This window comes from Cavia porcellus, unplaced genomic scaffold, assembly GCF_034190915.1.
Source record: "Cavia porcellus strain 051 isolate PalLab524CR breed Dunkin Hartley unplaced genomic scaffold, mCavPor4.1 scaffold_20, whole genome shotgun sequence".
In the NCBI taxonomy this organism is placed as follows: Eukaryota; Metazoa; Chordata; class Mammalia; order Rodentia; family Caviidae; genus Cavia; species Cavia porcellus.
Window position 1 is genome coordinate 19,299,870 of NW_026947503.1, and position 19,172 is coordinate 19,319,041.

The 19,172-nt window shown below is 37.1% G+C and overlaps 1 protein-coding gene across 1 annotated transcript; it reads right to left on the reverse strand.

The window, feature by feature from the left end:
* Positions 1-2,808: 2,808 nt before the first annotated feature.
* On the reverse strand, positions 2,809-16,045 carry Serpinb2 (serpin family B member 2). Its single transcript, XM_003474124.3, has 8 exons — positions 15,981-16,045; positions 12,166-12,342; positions 8,290-8,406; positions 6,810-6,938; positions 6,205-6,322; positions 4,626-4,768; positions 4,103-4,267; positions 2,809-3,785 (listed from the first exon to the last, which is right to left on the reverse strand). Exons 2-8 carry the CDS (start codon positions 12,331-12,333, stop codon positions 3,375-3,377), a joined length of 1,251 nt encoding a protein of 416 aa, XP_003474172.2. The 5' UTR covers positions 12,334-12,342; positions 15,981-16,045; the 3' UTR covers positions 2,809-3,374.
* Positions 16,046-19,172: the final 3,127 nt, after the last annotated feature.

A 19,172-nucleotide genomic window follows, 5' to 3' on the forward strand; every position in this document is an offset into this window, starting at 1 on the left:
ACAATGAATGCTTAAATTAAAAATTTATAGTAAAAGATACATTGTCATTAATGCTCAAAGCTCTCTACCTCACTGTGCGCATACATATTTATCTCACTGTGCTTGTCACTTTCTGAAGCAGTTCTGGATGTTCTTTTTCTTGAATGTCTCCACAAAATCTAAGAAAACACAGTCAATGCTGCTGCCATGTGATGTTCAACAGAAATACAAGCTTTTAAAAACACCACCTGTGTCCTTATCCATCTTATTCACCAGATCTGACACCGTGCAGCTTCTAGCTTTTCCCCAAAGTCAAAATAATTCCAACAGGTAAACATATTGAATCAGTTCTGATCATTGAGTTAACCAAGGCAGAACAACTAAAGACCCTCACTAAACAAGACTTCTAGAGCAGCTTCAGAAAGTGGGAAGAATAATGAAATGTGTTTTCAAAGCAAGGGGAAGTATTCTGCAAGGAAGTGGAGGGGCTGGGGTGCACTATAGGACAGAAACGGGGCAATTACATTGGGAAAAGCAAAGTTTACATAAGGTTTGGGCTAACAAGCAGGTCTCCCTGCATTCAAGTAAGTTTAGATTGGGCAAACATCTTTTTTCCCTTAGCAGAGAATAGAGAAAGCTAGCAGTAATTAACAACCCCTGTTAGCTTATTTTAGCACCACATCTGTTATTTGCAGAGGGCAACAATGGTTAACATATCAACTAGTATTCTGAGGCAGATTAATGGCACTGTGTCTTTAATTTAGTTTTTCAAATATTCACCATATATTTTTATTACACTTTATGATGCCTGAGGTGGTGACCCGTCTTGACCTTTTCATTTTTCTCCTCACAGAAGTGTACATATCTTCTGGCAAACTGGCTGTTATGGTTGAACACTGTGTCAACTTGAGAACTTTAGAAGTTTAACTAAGAGATTCAGCAGGGAGCCAGGGTTCTGACTTTGTAAACATTCTCATCCTGTGCAAGAGGAGTGCAAGATTTTGTGGGTGCTACAGCCACTCTGGAAGGGGTGCGCTGGCCCGTATGCAGTATAAGGGAGGAGAAGTCACTTGTTCTCCCTGCGTTTTGCTCTGGCTGCTTTTGCTGGCTGCTACCTTGCAGTGTTACCCTTGTGCCATGCCACCCTGCACTGGAGCCAGCTGCTTATGGACCGAAACCTCCACAGCATTTATTTAGGTAAGCTAGATAAACCTTTCCTTCCTGCATTTAGGGTGCCAGGTATTTTGTTCCAGCAATGAGTGAAAAGTAACAACATAGGCTCCAACTTTGGTGTAGGGAAGCTAACATAGAGAGTCTATGACAGAAGGTTACTGCAGATTTCACAAAGAAGCGAGATCTAAACGCCTGCTGGCTTGTGCCGAGCAGACAGTATTATCCATGGATGTCCACAGCACTAGAAGTGCCATGTGGAAGCTTCTTGCCTTAACTAACAGCAACGCAGCAGATGAATTGGGTTGAGTCACTGCTCCAGTTCCTGTGTTACCCCAAATGTATCAGTTTAGATTCTGCTGCACCAATAAGAAGCTGTTTCATCTTCATGCTGTAAGACTAGGCTTTATTTTTTCCCACAAAATCTTCTTTAGATTCCTTTCCCACTAATGTCTTGATTAAACCTCTATTAATGGAAATGCTATTTATATGAATCAGATTATATGTGTACATTATTTTGCTGCCTATTGGAGGGCAAGAAAGAAAAAAGAGGTAGTTCATATTCTATGTAAATAAGATAGTGTTATTAGCATAATTTTATTTGTTTGTTTTTACTTGTATTATGTACATATGTTACTAGTACAAACAGAAGGCTAGAAACTAAGTGAATGAGAAGTAGGAATGAAAAATTTGGGGACAATCCTTTTATGATATTGATTTTTAGACTGTGAATTTATTCAGTGTGTTTTTAAAAACTTTAAAAACAGAAAAGAGAGTTCTAGGTGCATCAAAATTATTCTAAGGGAAGGAGGAAGCAAGAGCAATCGAGGAGGTGATGGCTGGTTTCATCTACTCAGGCTGCTAAAAAGATGGAAGCATTTTGCTCCCCCTCCTGCTGGTGAACCTAGCCTGTTTCTATTCTGCTCAGCTTAATGACTCTGACCTTAACTGTACGACTTGCACTCTAGCTTGATGGTTACTCTTGGTGTCCCTGAGGTTGTACACTGGTTTCCCAAAATGACTTTGACTTACACTATTCTGAGTTGCTATGTCTTTTGCTGCTGTGAGAAAGCAGCTCTGATTAATTTTTCATGCCATCTGATCCCACTTACCCTCAACACTGGATTTTTTTTTTTTTTAACAAGAGTGGCTATGCCCTTGCATTGTTTAGCTTGCCTTTTTTTTTTTTTTTCTGGATGACTACAAGTAAGTTATGATATGCAACTATTGGGAATCAAGGTGTAACAATTTGGACTCAGAGTGTCATCAAAAGGTTTAGGTGTTAAAGTGTTGATACTAGGGCTGGTGTTCTTGGAGGGCGATATACTTTCAAGAAGTGAGACGTACAGGGAGATTCAGGTCATTAGAGGTGTGCCCTCAAAGAGGGTTTGAGTATGTTTCTTTCTCTTTTGCCTGCTGGCCATGAGCTAAGTCCCATCACCCCACCACCTGCTTCCAGCCATCATGTTCTGACTTAATACAGGACTTGAAGTAAAAGGTACAAAAGCAACCGGGCTAACCAACTACGAACAGAAAGTTCCAAAACAGTAAAGCTGACATAGACCTTTGCCTTTTTAAAGTTGATTATCTTGTCTTTTTTTTTATAATATTGGAAGCTGATTAACACACACGTCTTACAATGAAATCATAATAAGCAAATAGTGTAAACATGTTCGTTTATTTATTACAGGTTTGCATTTCTACATGAGCTGCAGATACATATACATGATGTATAATGTTAGAAATGTACATAATGTATATTTTCCTGTTGTTTGGTGCTTTCTCTAAGTATTTATTGTGGTATAGGATGAAAGGACACTTACTTATCCTTTCTTGAGTGAATGAATGAATACATTTCTTTAGATATAAAATTAAATGTTTACCTGCTTCTGTGACTTTATCAGTTATATTAAATACAGTAACAATAAAAAATCATCATATAAAATAATAAATAACATAGCAAAAGCTAATACTATAAAAGAAACTAGTAGTAAGGAAGAATTTAAGGGCATCACCTTCCCTTAGGAGACCAGATTATTAATGATATTGTCATGCAATGATTGACAGTGGTGTGAGTATTTCTGAGTTGATACTCAGTATATTGAAGAAGTTGTTCAGAAGAATAGAAATAAGCAGGAAAAAATTTTAACTTGTTGGAACTTAAGTTAACAACTTTGAAGCTTATAGCTCATGCAACCAAATCTTACTGTCAGATCAGAATTTTTTCAATTTGGGGGCAAGGAGAATCTGCCAAAAAATAAGATACTCTTGGTTGTTTTGTGCATGATAAAGAAGAGGAAAGGATGGTCAGCCACAAACTGAGGACCAGCATGACCTGTTCTCCCTGTCACAGTGGCTCCAGAGCCAGCAGCTGCTACTGTTCCCTCTTCATTGACCTCTACTGTGGCTTTATGGAACACCTCAGAAAGAAACAGACCATCCCCGTCCGACATTTCTGAGAAATCGGCCTGGCCCTCATTGAAAGCATCCTTCATGCCCATGCTCCGCAGAATAGATTTGAGTTCATAACGTTCTTCTAATTTGAACTGAGGCAGGTAGACGTCTACATCATCTTCTGCAAGTGTGTCTTTGCTGGTCCACTTTCTGAAAGTGTCATAATTTATTTCACTTTCCAGCTGCAAACCAAAACAACAAACAAAAGGAACACAATGAGTTCAAGGAATGAAAACAACTCAAGGTCTAAAATTAATCCTTAGTGAAATTACTACAGTGTGAATAATATGAAAATTTAACAGATCAGACATTTTTAAGAAAATAACATGTATGACATGTTTAAGGCTTTGAATTGGAATTCTGAAATATGCCTCATATACCATCAATTCACATACTTCTGTGAGAAAGTCTACTCTACTTGCTAAGGCATAGATGTACATCTCATCAAAAGTAGGACTAGACCAAGAAGTTTAAAACAATTGAAATTGTAATGCCTCACCAACTCTAGGCCAGTGGATGTCTCAGCAATTACATCTGGAAGCAACAGGAACATGCTTACATCTCCTTTATATGGGAGTTCTAAGATCTGAGCCTTTAGGTCCTGTAAGTATCCTATGTTCAGCTTTTTACGTAAGTACATCATCTGCACAGGTACCTGTTGTGTCTGAAATTATTAAAAGTCAAATATTCAAGTCAATACTAAGGTCAAAAAGTTTAGAAACATAAAAGAGAATGAATTTTACTTCAATGTTGAAGAAATGTGTTTTTTAAATCAATGAATTAAATTATTTGTATATTCTTACAGTAGATATTCTTTTATTAGCTTTTTCAAGTTTTAACATCTACTTTTACTAAGACTGTTTCCCTGTTATAAGACATATAACAACAACAACAATAATAATAATAATAATATAACACTTCTCCAGTAGATAAGGACCAGAAACTCCACTGCTTTAATTTTTCTGTCTCTGAATTTTCTAAGACCCTAAGAACATTTTGAAGGAATGAATCTTGTCTCATACCAAGTTCACACGGAAAGGATAAAGTTTGTTTAGTTTCTTCTCAAATGGAGATTTCCATTTCCCTTTGAAGTAGACAGCATTTACCAGGACCATCTTTGTCATTTCATCGACAGAACCTTCAGGTAACAGGTTTGGAATTTTGCCTAAAGAAAACACATGTTTAGGTTTCATAATCAGGAACTGTGAAGTTACAGTTTCTTAAATCTTTCTAGTAGCCATCAAACTCACTGCTCATTTGTCAAACTCTGAAGCTCAAAGTTTTCTCTATGCTTACTTAAGGTACAAGTACAATTAGGACAAATTTCTCAAAAGGTTTATAAAATCCAAGAGAAAAGTAAGAAATATTGCATTTGAAGGAAAATAAGAGAAAGGCAATTTTTACTTTCATCTCTATAATTTGCTCAGATTTTCAGGTGTCTGGCAGTTACGTCAGAAGGAAGGAAGTAAAAGTATCTCTCAGGAAACAAAGGTGTCTTTCCACACTGTGCCACTCTCACTCAAGGCTTCTAGATCTGCACTATGGATTTGAAACATAAATCGATTTTCAAGAACATCTAAAGTTAAGGTAGACAAGTTAAACAAGAAACACTGCAGATGTAAGAGATGAGAAAGAAAGAATTAGCATGGATGAGCCTAGAGTGCTGGAAGAAACAATCAGCTGTAAAACAATGTGCAGTAAGTCTTGTAACTAGGCTAAATCATGAGGAGTATAGAGAAAGGGCAGAGAGTAACAAGGGAATCAGACAAGGTTCTCAGAAAGATGATCTGAGCATCATCTTTTTAAAAATGGTGTAACAAAGCATACGTTTATAGACTACACCTGCTCTGCAGCATTCAAACTATTACATAGGTTATTTCACTTAATCTTGCTACCACCGTACAGATGGTAAATTGGATAAAGACAGTATTTACAATTTTTATTTTCATCGCCATATTCAGTGCCTGGTATTTATCATGTGTTAGATAAACATTTGCTGATTGAATGAATAAATTCAATAACAATGAATGAATGACTTAATTAGGTTTGAGTTCTTGCATAAAATACACAGGGAAATTAGAGCTTATGAAAAAATCAGGGATTAAAATGGCACAAACGATTTAGACAGTCAAGAAGAAATGATACAGAGACCAAAATATTTGACAATAGGTTGGTTTTGAATAAAGAGAGAAGACTTAAAATAATTTCACAATCCTTTCCTCTTCCATTGCTGGTGTGAGTTATAACTCGCACCAATTACCGAGTTAAGCTTCAAGCCTTTTTTTTTTTTTTCCATAATAGGAACAGAACCACAATTATTTCAATACTAACATTTCCTATGTTTAAAAATTCCCGTTTCTCATGTTGTATATTCTGATTATATCTAAAATCAGGTTATATAGTCTAACATATATTTCTAACAATGGATCTCAACTATTCTTTCCTCACTGAAAACATTGTACAGTTAAATAGAAATAAAGCTATATTAGCAAAGTTAAACAGATTTCAAATGAATAAGGGTGAAGTTTAAAGATGATTTTAAAAGATGTTTCTTAGTTTTCTATATGGAAAGAATAAAAGAAAATAGTTTCTTGCTTTTACCTTTGGTTTGAGTATTGACCCAGGAATTAATTTCTTTTCTGGCTTCTTCTGCACAATTCTGAAAGTCTACTTTCTGAGGTTGTGTAGAATAATATTTCTTAGAGAGTTCAATGTATTCCTTTAAAGCGAGAAAATGCCAGAAGTTACACAGAATATATATTGAACAGGGCATGGTATAATCGTAAATTACAAGTGTCCAGTGCAGACTGGGAGGCATGGAACAGGAGGAGGGATGGAAACTGGCCATGGGGGCTGAATGAGGACATAGTGCAGACTGCGAGTTTTCCACCAACCCTGTGCCCACATTCCAGTCCAGCTCTGCCCTTTTGCCCCTTTTGCATTATAGACCCAGCATGGTGGCAAAGGGGTTGAACTGCAGGAACGATGGCTCTGGAAAACAGTGGGTTCATCATCCTATGCCTCTGCCAGCCAGATATTTGCAATAGGAAGGAGAGGAACCAACAGAGAAAGAATGTTGGAGGGCAATTATGGGAGATCAGTACTCCAGAGACCGCTTGGAATTTTGTATGAGTTGCAGAGAATCACTTTAAAACTGACCTCACTGCTAGCTTGGGGCCCAGCGATTTCAATTACAGGCCACTTACTTCCTTAAATCTCGCAGACTTCTCTGGGAACAGCTTGTTGACACTTTCCAATAAGTAATCCCCTGTGGGAGCACTGAGTGCTGCATTGAGAGCGCTGAAGGATGAGTGAACTTTGTCTTTTGCTTGCGTCTGAAACGGAAAAAAGGATCCACTTTTCACATCAAGGACTGCTAAGATATTTCTTAACAAAGACAACATTTTCTCAACACAACGATAATATTCATGCATATATTTTCCTTCAGAAGAATCTCTGTATAAGAAATTTTGGTAAGGCTAAGTTCCTTTAACTTAATTAGATAAAACGTATATAATTTGCTCAAAATTTTACTATCAATCAGATTCAACCAAGAAGTAGCGAACAGTATAAAAAATGCATGTTTCTTTTCAGTTTCTAAACTTCAAGATTTCTGAGGAATTGTCATTATTTTTAAAAGAATGAGTAAGTTCTGGGGGTCTAACACACAACCAGAACTCATTAGTGAAGAGTACTGTGTACCATATTATAAATGTCCTCATCTCCCACCCCCAACACACAGACAGTAGCTAGTTTTGGTTTTGGGTGTATTAAACTGAGCATAGTCATCATTTCAAAGTGTATATCAAGCCAAGACATTGTACAACTTGAACATGCATTCTTTTTTCCTGTCAATTATGATATTCTCAAAATTTTGGGGAAACTGCTACCTTGGTATCAAAGTTCATATAGAGTCTATAGGTACCCATTTTGGCAGGTAGCTGATGCAATGGGTTTTAGAAAATGACAGAAATGAATGAAACGTCCATTGTTCACTCTGTATTCTAAGTACTGTGAGAGATACACAGTCAGTCACAGCCACAGCCTGGAGTGGAGAGAGGGACAGATCCTTCCAAAGGACTGCCAGTGTTTCACGCACTTGGTGAAAGCTTCTCCACCCTCTGGCCCACAATGCAATGGGTGATGTGTGGGTAGATTATACTATGTCCAGGAAGGAAGCTGTGAGAGCCATCTCCCCATAATCTAAATCGTGAGCATCTTAGTGGAAATTGGTTACCTACAGGAGTACAGCCATTCCCAGTCCCTGTGATGTAGCTGGATAACTGATATTTAAGGAAATAGAATACTGAGATGGAGAAGTAATACATGGATAGGTAGTTAATCTAAGAATCAGGAACTTTCAAGCAGTTATTAGGTCTGGTATTCACCATTCCTCCATTATTTATCACTCTCTATCCTCTCTTTCTGGAAATGTTTCTCCATGTATGTATTCTAGGAGTCTCTACCAGGGTAGAGAAAAGTTTTATTTAAAATACTTGTAACCACTTAATAACAGAAGGACATAATAGAATTTAGAAACAACTTAATAACAGAAGGACATAGTAGAATTTAGAAACAATTTAGAAACAACAGCTCTGGTGCTGCCTTTTATTTTTGGCTAACTTTAGAATATTCTAGATTCTAGAAGCAGAATACAAAAGAAATATGAACAAATGGGTCAGGTACCTTAATAGCATCAGGATAGGTTTCTTTCTGTATCTTCTGGGTTAAATGACAGCCAGTGAATTTCTCTGGTCTCCCTGCCACAACATCATAGCCACCAACTTTGTGGAACTGAAGCACCTGCAATCAGAATCAGGAAGGACAGTGATGCTTTATAATAAATTACTTAGTTTAGAAAACTAATGTCTATCAGGTGCCTCCAAGTGGTCTTCTGTCTGATTCTGTACCTCTGAGTGTGGGAAGCAAGCACAGATAACATTTTTGATGTGATGTGGAAATGTCAGCCAATCTAAATTTCCCTTGCAAGAAACTGCAAGAGATAATTTAAACTAATTTATGTCCTGTCCATTTTGGAAAACAACTTACTATTACATGATGATTTAAAACCTCTTCGCTAAACTATCTAAATTGTTACCCCAGCCCATAAATTATCTTGAAACATAAGCCAATATTTTAATGAAAATGAGACAACTAATTCAGAGACTTTCATCTCTTTGCAGTTATTTTATATATAAAGTATCAAAAATGGCAAGCCAAAATTGGATAAACAAGGATTATTGAAAATTTTTATATCAGCCACACTCACACGGCTGGGATGAGAGGGATCCAAGTCTGCAAATGGGCAAATGGTTGGGATTTTACTATAAAGGAAAGGAAGGCAGATTCAGCCACCTAGTGAATTTCTGGGCTGAAAGGAGAAGTTCTAGTGCTTGAAGGGGCCATTGTCTGTCCCTCAAAACCTTCTGTCATACATTCTGCCATCCTATCTGAAAAAATGTGACCCTACTCTGTCCCCACCTAGGGAAAGAATGTTACCTTTCACAGTTCCTCTGGTTATCTTCCTTCCAAGGTAACTGACCCAAAATAAGGGTTCTCCTGGGCTGGCATTACCTTCTTGAATCACTACAAATGTCACAAGGGTAAATGTTCTTGCAAAAGTGGACCCTGGGCCATTCTGAAGCCCAAAGAGTAAGTTTGACCTGAACAGGTCCCTGACCTCACTGTAAACATGAGAGCCGGTAAAATCATTTTGTGCTGGAACACGGAGCTCTAATAACCTGTGCTTTCATTTATACATTTTGTTTCTTTCTTCTTTCACTACAGTTATACTCTCTCTTACAGGTACACCATTTCGCAGCTAGGTGGTCTCTTTCTGACCTAATTTTCTCATCTATAAAGTGAATATGATCATCACAATTACCTCATAGGGTTTTGTATTGTGAGTAAACTACTAACAAGTTCTTAGAAAGGTACTATGCCAACAACTACTAGCTACTATTGCAATTGCTACTAGGTACTTTACACATTAGCACTAATTGTCACAGTGATTTTTACAGGCTATGCATTTGCATTCCTATTTTATAGATGATAAAGTTGAGATTCAGAGGATTTCACATGTTTAATAAATGGCAAAACTGTAACTTAAAGAAAGATAAGTCTGCTGCCCTGAAAACCCATGCTTCTACCTCCAGACCAAGGAGCTTCCCTTTCTTCTTAATCAGGGAGAAATTAACACTGAATTTTAAAATGTGCAGATGCCACGGAGTTAAAAGGAGGTTGTATAAAATCTTAGCACAGCTGCAAGTTCTGAAAGCAATTTCTAATATAGAAAGCCTATGCTGTGTCCAGAGTAACCAATAAAATGATTTTTTTCTTTCATATTAAAATCAAGGCTTTTTTCCCTTTAAACAAGCCAGAGCCCTCATTTAGCACTTGTCCTCCAAATATATTGCTTTATATTCTTTTATACTTACAACCCTGATGTTTTCTAAGGTTCTCACTGCAGTTTGCTATTTTTTTTTCAAGGAAAGAAATAAAGGTGAGGGAGAAGTTGCAAAACTGCTGGTATCGAGTTGAGCAGTTGAGTTTTATTGTAAGCCTTGATGCTTAAGCCATCAAACACAAAGAGAGTGTTCCTTCTATCTTTTGTCCTCCTGCACTGAGACTGACCAGTGCTCTCCAAGTGAAACCTCATAATTCAAGGGAGCTCCACCACAAATGGGTCACTATGTTCTTGAGAAAGATACATTTATATGAAGGTGCAATACTCCTGGGAAACCAGAAACAGCCCCTGGCATTTTGGTGTGACTCAAAGCACAAAGCATGCTTATACTTAAGAGTAATCCATTTAGCATTTGTGCAGATGTGAGTGACAAGGAATCTTAACTATATGCTGACCACATCGTGGTCATTGACCTAGAAAATAACAGGCTGGTAAGAGTTTTAGGTTTGCTAAATGGGTCACCTAGAAATGTTACACTGAGCAATGGATGTGGCTCAGCATATTAAGGCCCACACGGAATTCGAGGAAGGGTTCCCTCCCTAACTCTTGTCAGTTCACTAAACAAGGCAGAGGTCTTTACACAAAAATCACTGGCAGTGCCACTTTACACCCTATCTGCCTTGATTTTGAAGATTGGCTGTATATGATGTTGGGTCCCATTGAGTGGACATGGCTATAATAGGATGGGGTTCTCTGAAGCCACACTAACCTGTGTTTCCCTGTGAATGTGTGACCATAGGCAGGGTTCATATTTTGTTTCTGTGATACTGTCTTAAACCAGAAAGAAGAATTCTTTATAGGAGTGGAGAATGAACATACCAGACACAGTGGCAGAGTGATGGGATGGAGTCTGAACCACGAAACCATGGGCAGCCTTGGGGTAAGGGTTTCATTGACACTAATATCTCTAAAATGGTATTTATCTTAAAGTAAAGTACTCTACATTGTGTGCAAAATATTCCTTTTGAAAATAGGACTGATATCTAGAATATATAAACTTGAAAAAAATCAGAACACCAAAAATAAAACACCCAATCAAGAAATGGGTAAGTGAAATGAACGGACACTTGTAAGAAGTAGAATTGGCCAATAAATACACGAAAAAGTGTTTGCATTAGGCAAATGCAAATTATAACAACACCGAGACTCTATTTACTGAAAGAATTACTATCATCAATAGTCAAATAATAACAAATTGTTGGTGGAGCTGTGGGGAAAGGGAACATCTCTACATTGCTGATAAGAATCAAGACCATCACAACCACTTTTACAATCAGTATGGAGGTTCCTTAAGAAACTAAAACTAAAAATCCCATCCAACTCAGCTATTTCCCTTATATTTTTCCAAAAGAGTTAAAGACATCATATTTCAATGATACATATATATGCTTGTTTATAGCAGCATAACTTAAAATAGTTAAATCTTTGAAGTGGCCAATATGTTCATCAACAGATGAAAATGTAGTATTTATACACAATGTATTTCTACGTATAGAAGCATATTTTTTTTGAAAAAGAAGAATTTTGAGTCATTTGCAGGAATATAGATATACTTTAATATTAAGTGAAATAAATCTGACACATAAGCTTAAGTATCATATGGATTCTCTTGTATGAGGAACTCAAAGCATAATAATTTAAAAGGCAAAATGGAAGATACATAATACGAAACAGGGAGATAGAGAACCAAGAAATGGAGAGGGGTGAGAGAAACAAAATGGAAAATAACAAAAAAGTAAATGTGTTGTGTACATGTACCATTCACATGAAGAGTGTAACCTTATGTACTGCAAAAATGTACTCAAAAATGAAAAAAGTGTGAGCAGTATGTTATTAAAATGAATGACATCACATGTAACTATTTTCAGTTTTGCAAGATAACAGAGTCTGATATGCCTTTTGCTATCTATATTTGAGGGATCTTCTGCTTTGGTTGTTATATAATTTAATTTTAACAAATCAGAGTTGTAAGGACTAGTGAATTATTAGGATGCCATGATTGCTGCCTCTTTAGTCAAGATGCCCTGGGCATAAAACAAGACTACTTTGGCTCAGGAATCACTCGGTCTACATGGGAAGCTTCATTGCAAGCTTACCTTGGCTATCTGGTCTTCAGTGTTGCCCCCGGAACCAAGGTAAACCATGGCCATTGTGGATGAGATGCTCCATGGAGACAAGAAGAGGTTCTGGGTGGGGCTTGCTTTTGCCAGATGCTTGAACAAATTGAGTGCAAACATAGTGTTTGCCACAGAAAGGTCTTCCATTATTTAAGTCTGGAAGAAAAATGAAGAATGTTAAACAGCTCTAAACCACAGTGCAGCATTTTAGGCGAGGCCACTGAGCAGTGTAGCTATACCCTGCATCCTCTTCATAGGATAACATAAAAGAGGAGAGGGAAAGCTTTAAAGTCACACTAACTGTGCATTCCCTAAAACTCCAGTATTGATGCAACATTTTCACTGTCATCCTCTTCACATTCTTAATTTTAAACAAGAAACTCTGCATTTTCATTTTTCACTGGACCTTGTAAATTATGTAGCAAATGCCGAGGTATGTCAAACAGTTAATTTTATGAACCTTAGTAACATTTTGTGTCGGTCCATAGAACATGTATAATAACAGTAATGACAATGAATAACATTCATTGAGTTCTTATTGTCTGACAAGTGCTCTTGTAAACACTTTACCTGAGCTAATCATTTAATATTCATTAAAAGCCTGATATTTCTGTTTATAAAAAAGAAATGGTTACACAGAGAGATAACGTGACACTTGTCACTCACTTGTCAACTATAAGGGTAGGAGTAGGAATTGGACCCACGTAGGTGGCCACAAGGATCAGGTCTTCCACCTCAGGTGCGCCCACTATGCAACCTGCACATGTCCACCACACACCACACACAAACTCACGTACCCACGTATGCACATAGACACACATACATTCAAATGTGTGCTAGGGCACACATCTTCCATTGGGCTTCACTGAGATGACCCATCGTATTTCAAGTTCTCTGCTTCTGGAAGCGCATAGGTTATGGTAGTTTGGAGAGTTACAACTTTTACATAGCACTTCCTGGACCCTCTCCTGCATATACCACAAATAGCCTTGTGCTAAAGTAGTTCCCATTTTGTGGAGCTCATTAGTGGGGTACTGGAAGAGATCTTTCTGACCTCCCACCCATTGATGTAAGGAAGCCAATGTTAGGCAGGAATGCAGAGACAATCCCAGGCACAAATTACAAAACATCACTCAGCTTATCACTCATGTGAAAATAAGTGACACACACACACACCCTCCATGACTTAGAGCTCTGTGTATAAGATGCTTGAACACATTCTAGCATTTGTGTGTGTGTTTGTGTTAGTACTAATCTTTCTAGTTGTATGTTTTCCTTTCATCACAATTTTAAGGGATGCTGATTATTATCAGGATACTTACATACATCAAGTAATACAGACACCCATCATCTCTTGAGCCTCCATGATAATCACTTCTAAGAACTAAAGAAGGGCTGGCAATGCCCTCGGAGGAGCTATGTATCTTACCTAGCAGGGTTTTGGAGCAAGAACCATTTGTCACTTGTCTCTCTTATTCAGAGTCTCTTATGTGAACCCTCCTCTTTTTCAAGAAAATGATTAGAATTTGCATCAAAATTCCTCATTTGAATTATGATTCAATTGTATTTTATCAAGATGAGAATGGTAAATTAACACTTGCTCCAGAAATTCTCTCTCCTCTCTTTCCTCATTCAATCTTCATAGTATCCACAGGAGGTAGATGTGACTGCTTCCATTCTATAGATTCTCAGAAAGGTTAAGTAACTTTCATAAAGTCACACAGCTATTACATAGTAGTGCAGAGATTCCAGCCTACGCCTGCTTCAGAAAGACCATTCTTTCCCATGTCTCTCACTTCCTCACTTACGACTGTTTGTCTTTCCTGTGATGTGTCAGAGTTTAAGCAAACTGTAGCTTGAGAAACACTAGAAAGAGGAAATAAAAAGAAGGAAATAGAGAATCTGCAATGCTCCTAGAAAGTTCACTAAATTTTTTTAAAAATTACTTTCTTTTTTGCTTCCTCAACGGTGGCTCAGAAATTTTTTTCTTTTTCCTTTTGCTGAATTTTCACTTTAACTTTTTATTAGTAATTGGGTCTGTGTCAATTTTCTAAATCAATTATCCAATCATGTTTGGGAACAAGCTGAGGATTGAAAATATAAATACAGCATTTCTCTATTTTCATATGAAAATGGAAACCAGAAAACAGGCAAAAAATAAATTCCTATAAATTTTCCTATCCCACATTCTTTGTAACAGTCTACATAGTGAGCCATCAACTTGATAGACAAAACTTAAGTGTTAAAGTAAACCATCAGAAAAGGCTATTGTTACTGTTCAGAATTAAAGTAACTTGGTAAGAACAAAAAGCGAATAAGAACAGAATTTGTCCCAAATATGTTTACTTTTTTAAAAAATCGAATCCCATTTTTAAAACAGGTTGTAATTAACTGCATTTAATGTAAAAAAAATTGCCCACAATATTTAACGACCAATGACTTCATCCACCTTTTCATTTAATTTGCATAATTACTTTCCCAGTAAACTTTAGGCACTTCTGTTACACTAATGAAATGTGAAGGTGTGCATGCATAGCTCCTTCACTCCAGGGCCTAGGTTTCTAGTTCCAAGTCTAGTGCTTTTTCACAATCTTATCACATAAAGGTTTAGAAATGGAAGGCGGCATGCTCATAATGTTTTCTGACTCCCACAGAGTTTCCATCCCCATATTTGGATGGGGATCTACCAAGACAATGCAGAACTGGACTTACATGGTGAAGCCTATAACATAGCCTCCCAGAATAGATACATCTATTGTGAAGTTCTTAATAGTAGAATAAGTCATACAATTGCATTATCTTCCAAACATCATGCTCCTAGTAATACTAACATTTAATATCATCCTTGGAAGTCAGGTGCAAGGCTGGGCTCCCTGATGTGTGTACTGATTCTGGCTGGGCAGGTTGTCCAGTGCAGCCCTGAAACCTGGCAGAGGTGAGGAGTTAGGCAGGGCCCAAAGCGCGGCCACAGCCCTCTTTCCATCAGCTCTGGGTGAGACTGAGCTATTTATTTTTTTTTTATCATTTTAAGTAAATTTTTTATGTGACTACATATTGCAAATAACTTGAAATTGACCATAAACGGCAATGAAAACTAAGAAAGTTGTGAGGAAATATCCCTTCAAAAAATACCACCTGTCTCCCTGACAAGTTGGAAACAATTTCATTTCCTTGATGTTCAAAAGAAATATTTACCTTTTTATGGAGTGTTGAATTATCTATTTAATCCATCAACTAGCTGATTTTTCTCTTTAATGTAATTAATCCATTCTTCAATTAAGTTTGATAAACCTATTCTGATACTGGATTGATCCAGCCCAAATTGATGCTTAATTTCTATAGTTTCTGTTAATTTTAGAAAACAAATTAATTTCTTTTTCCTTTTATTTATATATAATGTAAATATTGCTTTTAATGGCTTTACTAAAAATGTTTTAATTTATATAGATATTTCCAGCAAATGTATTTTCAAAACAATAACTAGAATAGAATATATACATTTCAACCTGCTCAGTAACATTACAATCACACCTTGATTATACATTTTGGTTTGAATAATACTAAATAGTCACTCACTGGCTTCTATGTTTCAAAATTAAACCTTATTATAAATTTCATTCAAATTCTGAACTAAAAGTTTTTCAGTTAAATAAACAACTAACCAAGATAACACCACCACTGTCTACAAACACCTCACATTAGAATTTTTAATGGTAACAATGCCAATGTGAAGGAAGAGGAAAAAGTGGAAACCATGCATCTCATGGAGATGGCCATGGAAACTGCAGGAATACCTTGTTCTCTGAGGTGCTGTCCGACTGGAAATGCTCCCTGGAGAGTGTCATAGTTCAGACGTGGTAATGACTGGTTTTATAAGGCTCTGCCCCTCCCACACAGCTTTTTTTCTTTTTGATTTGTATACTTTGTGTGATTCAGCATTTTACTCAGAAGGATATCATTAAAATCTAAGGCGGTAGTTCAAGAAAGCTTTTGGAAAGATGACTTCATCAGAAATTTAAGAATTTAGCAATACCTACATGTGGTTCTCAAAATAGCTAAAATCCACCCCCTCCACACACACACCCTCAAATCTTTCTCCCCTCAACTTCCGGTGAATGATGATAATTCCATGCTACTCTTACCTTTGAACAGACCTAACCTGTGGGATTTTTGTGACACAAAGATTCAGTGTGTAACCCCTCTTCTCTTTTGAGCATAGACAGACACAAATAATCTATGGATGAGAGAAGGAAGAGAAAGCCACAATTTTTTTGTCTTACAAATTCTCTATTTTAAACCTTTGCAATTTCTCCAACTCTAATATTCTAAGTAACTCTGAGTTGCACCCTAGTTTCTTGTCACAAGCCACATCCAAAGAACTTTTCATTTGCTCTTAATTAAACCATAGATGTTATCCTATTTTAAACAGTGACAATCCATTGTATATATTGTTTTATAATTCTGGGCAAATTGTAGACCTTAATTGGAAATTATGATCTTGAAAACTTGAGAAAATCTTCAGATTTTTAGACATGGAAAAAGGAATTTGGTAAACAAAAGTAGGTAAACATTATAATATAAATCTAAAATGTTCATTTTGTTAGAGCTTGAAGCACATTATAAAGGCAATTTTTTCCTTGATTTTTCTTGAATTGTTTACATTTATGTTTATGTAGCATGGACCAGGGTGAGGGACAGGGAAGGCACCACGCTCCTCAGCTGGAGTGGTGATCTCTGGATCTGTGTTTGATGAGCTGCAAAAACAATCTTGGTTTCTATGAGCCCAAGTCTGGGTTCAAGTCCTGTGTGCCCATTGTGGGTTGGCTGTAGTTCACCACAGCAGAGGTTGCTCACCTTGCCAATGTGAGTCTCTGGTCACAAAGGACTGAGGTATCTTAATTCAAACCCTTTCCTATTGTTAGTAGAACAGTGGGGTGGACATGTTCTTCAGAATCTTCCTGGAAGTCAAAGCCAAAATTTATTTGTTTTGTTTTGTTTTTTAGTTGCTAAAAGATGTCAGATTACAAAAATAAAAAGTCGTGCAAGCTCATTCTTATCAATGATCTTCCAACCCCTTAAAACGCCTCATTAGACCATAGGAAATTTTGAACCACTACTGACGTTTTGTAAGTTTTATCATTGCTTGGTACTCAAATCTGTCATCCAAAGAAGAATCAACAAATTATTTCTTAGTGACTTCTTTCCCATTTCACCTTAGGTAACCCCAGAACCTCTCTGATGATGACTGTGTGACCAATGTGTTCAACTGTTCTTTTACCACACTTTGGTAGCTCAGTAATTTGCTGTCGATCTTGAATGTACCTAGACACCAGTCACCCTTCGCTTAACTCAGCTTTTCAGATTGTGCTGTTCCCCACCTTGTCACTTTCCCTCAAGTCATTCTTTTCAAGGGAAATGCCATCCTTCTCCCCACTGATCCAAATCTGTGAGTTTCTGTTTGCACTCCATGGATTCCTTGAAGTCCCTTTTGAGTTTTAACTTCCAGTGAACTCCTTCTGTATAGAAATGTGGCTCTTACCCCAGAATTACATATCTATCTCTAAGTAGGTAATATACTTGGCTCTCCTTCAGCAGAAAGAACAATGATAAACATTGACTGAAGAAATAAGTAAGATGTTAAACTCGTCTAGAGAGGCCCTCTTGTGAGGTAGTTAGGTTTTGAAAGACCTGGTTTAAGTGCTTTTACCACTTACCGTGTAATCTTACATATTTTTCTCAACCTCTGTAAGCTTTAATTTTCTAATAACAGTACACAACTTGTACTGTTGATTTTCTACACAAAATCAGTCTTGTTCTGCAACCAATCTTTCTGCTTCTGTTCAACAATTATCCAGAGATTCCATAAAAAGATGTGAAATTACATATAAACCTGTTTCTTGGTAACCTGTTATAGGAGAATTGGGGATGGTGGGATGTTCAGGAAAATAGTTTCTGTCCTGATCACATTGAGCATGTTGGTATTAAAATGTGATACCAGAAGATGCTATAGGCCTGAGATACTAGAATGTGTTACAGTCCTGAATCAGCCACAGAGGAAGGCTGAGAAATATTCAACTATGCCAAGCCAGAGCTGTCACGTCAGAGAATTCCTAAGCAAATGTCAGAAACCACTTGATTCCAGTGTTTGCACTTCTCTTTTTCATGTGAGATACTAAAAAATATCTCTATATTACTTATGCACTGTGAGACACTTTGACTGCTCTGTCACTTGCAGGCAAAAGCACTCCTAAATAACCTAGATTTTTGTGAAGAACCAATGAGGTAATATTTGTCCAACACTTGATGTTCGGTTCTTCCTGTAGTAAACACCCACCATATTAGCTGGCATAAAGGAGGGTTGCTGGTGGTCAGATTTGGGAGTTGCTTTTTTACCTGGAGCAAAATGATTTCACAAGTTCAGCATAAGACAAGACTTTCACTTGTGAAAGGAATAGAGAAAGTAGAAAAGATAATATAAAATTAATAACCAAATTGACTGCCATCAAGTTAATGGAGGGCAAGAGGAAAGGATTGACAATGTTTGTTAGGCCTTTGAGGAATGGCTCAAGATGATTTTTTTAAATTGTTTTCTTAAGACAATTCTTCTTACGTAGTTCAGGCTGTCTTTAAATCATTACGTAGCCCGGGGGCCTCAAATTCATGATAATTCTCCTTTCTCAACTCTGCCTCAACTCTACCTAGTAAGTCACTGGAAGGAAAAGCAGAGTCACCACAAAGTGTTCCTTATCACTGTAAAGTAAATACAATCAAGTTTTCCCAATAGCACTTGCTACACCGCAGGGTAGATTCACGATAATCCTCCTTCCTCAACTCCCAAATGCTGGGATTAAAATATGCTTTACAAAGTGAAAGCTGTAAAAGAGATGGCCCTAATAATCATAGAAGGAAGAAATAAAATCATCTAATGGTTTCCTGAAATCAGCCTGGAGCCAAGTTGGTATTATAGGAGAGGCAGAGGAATAAAG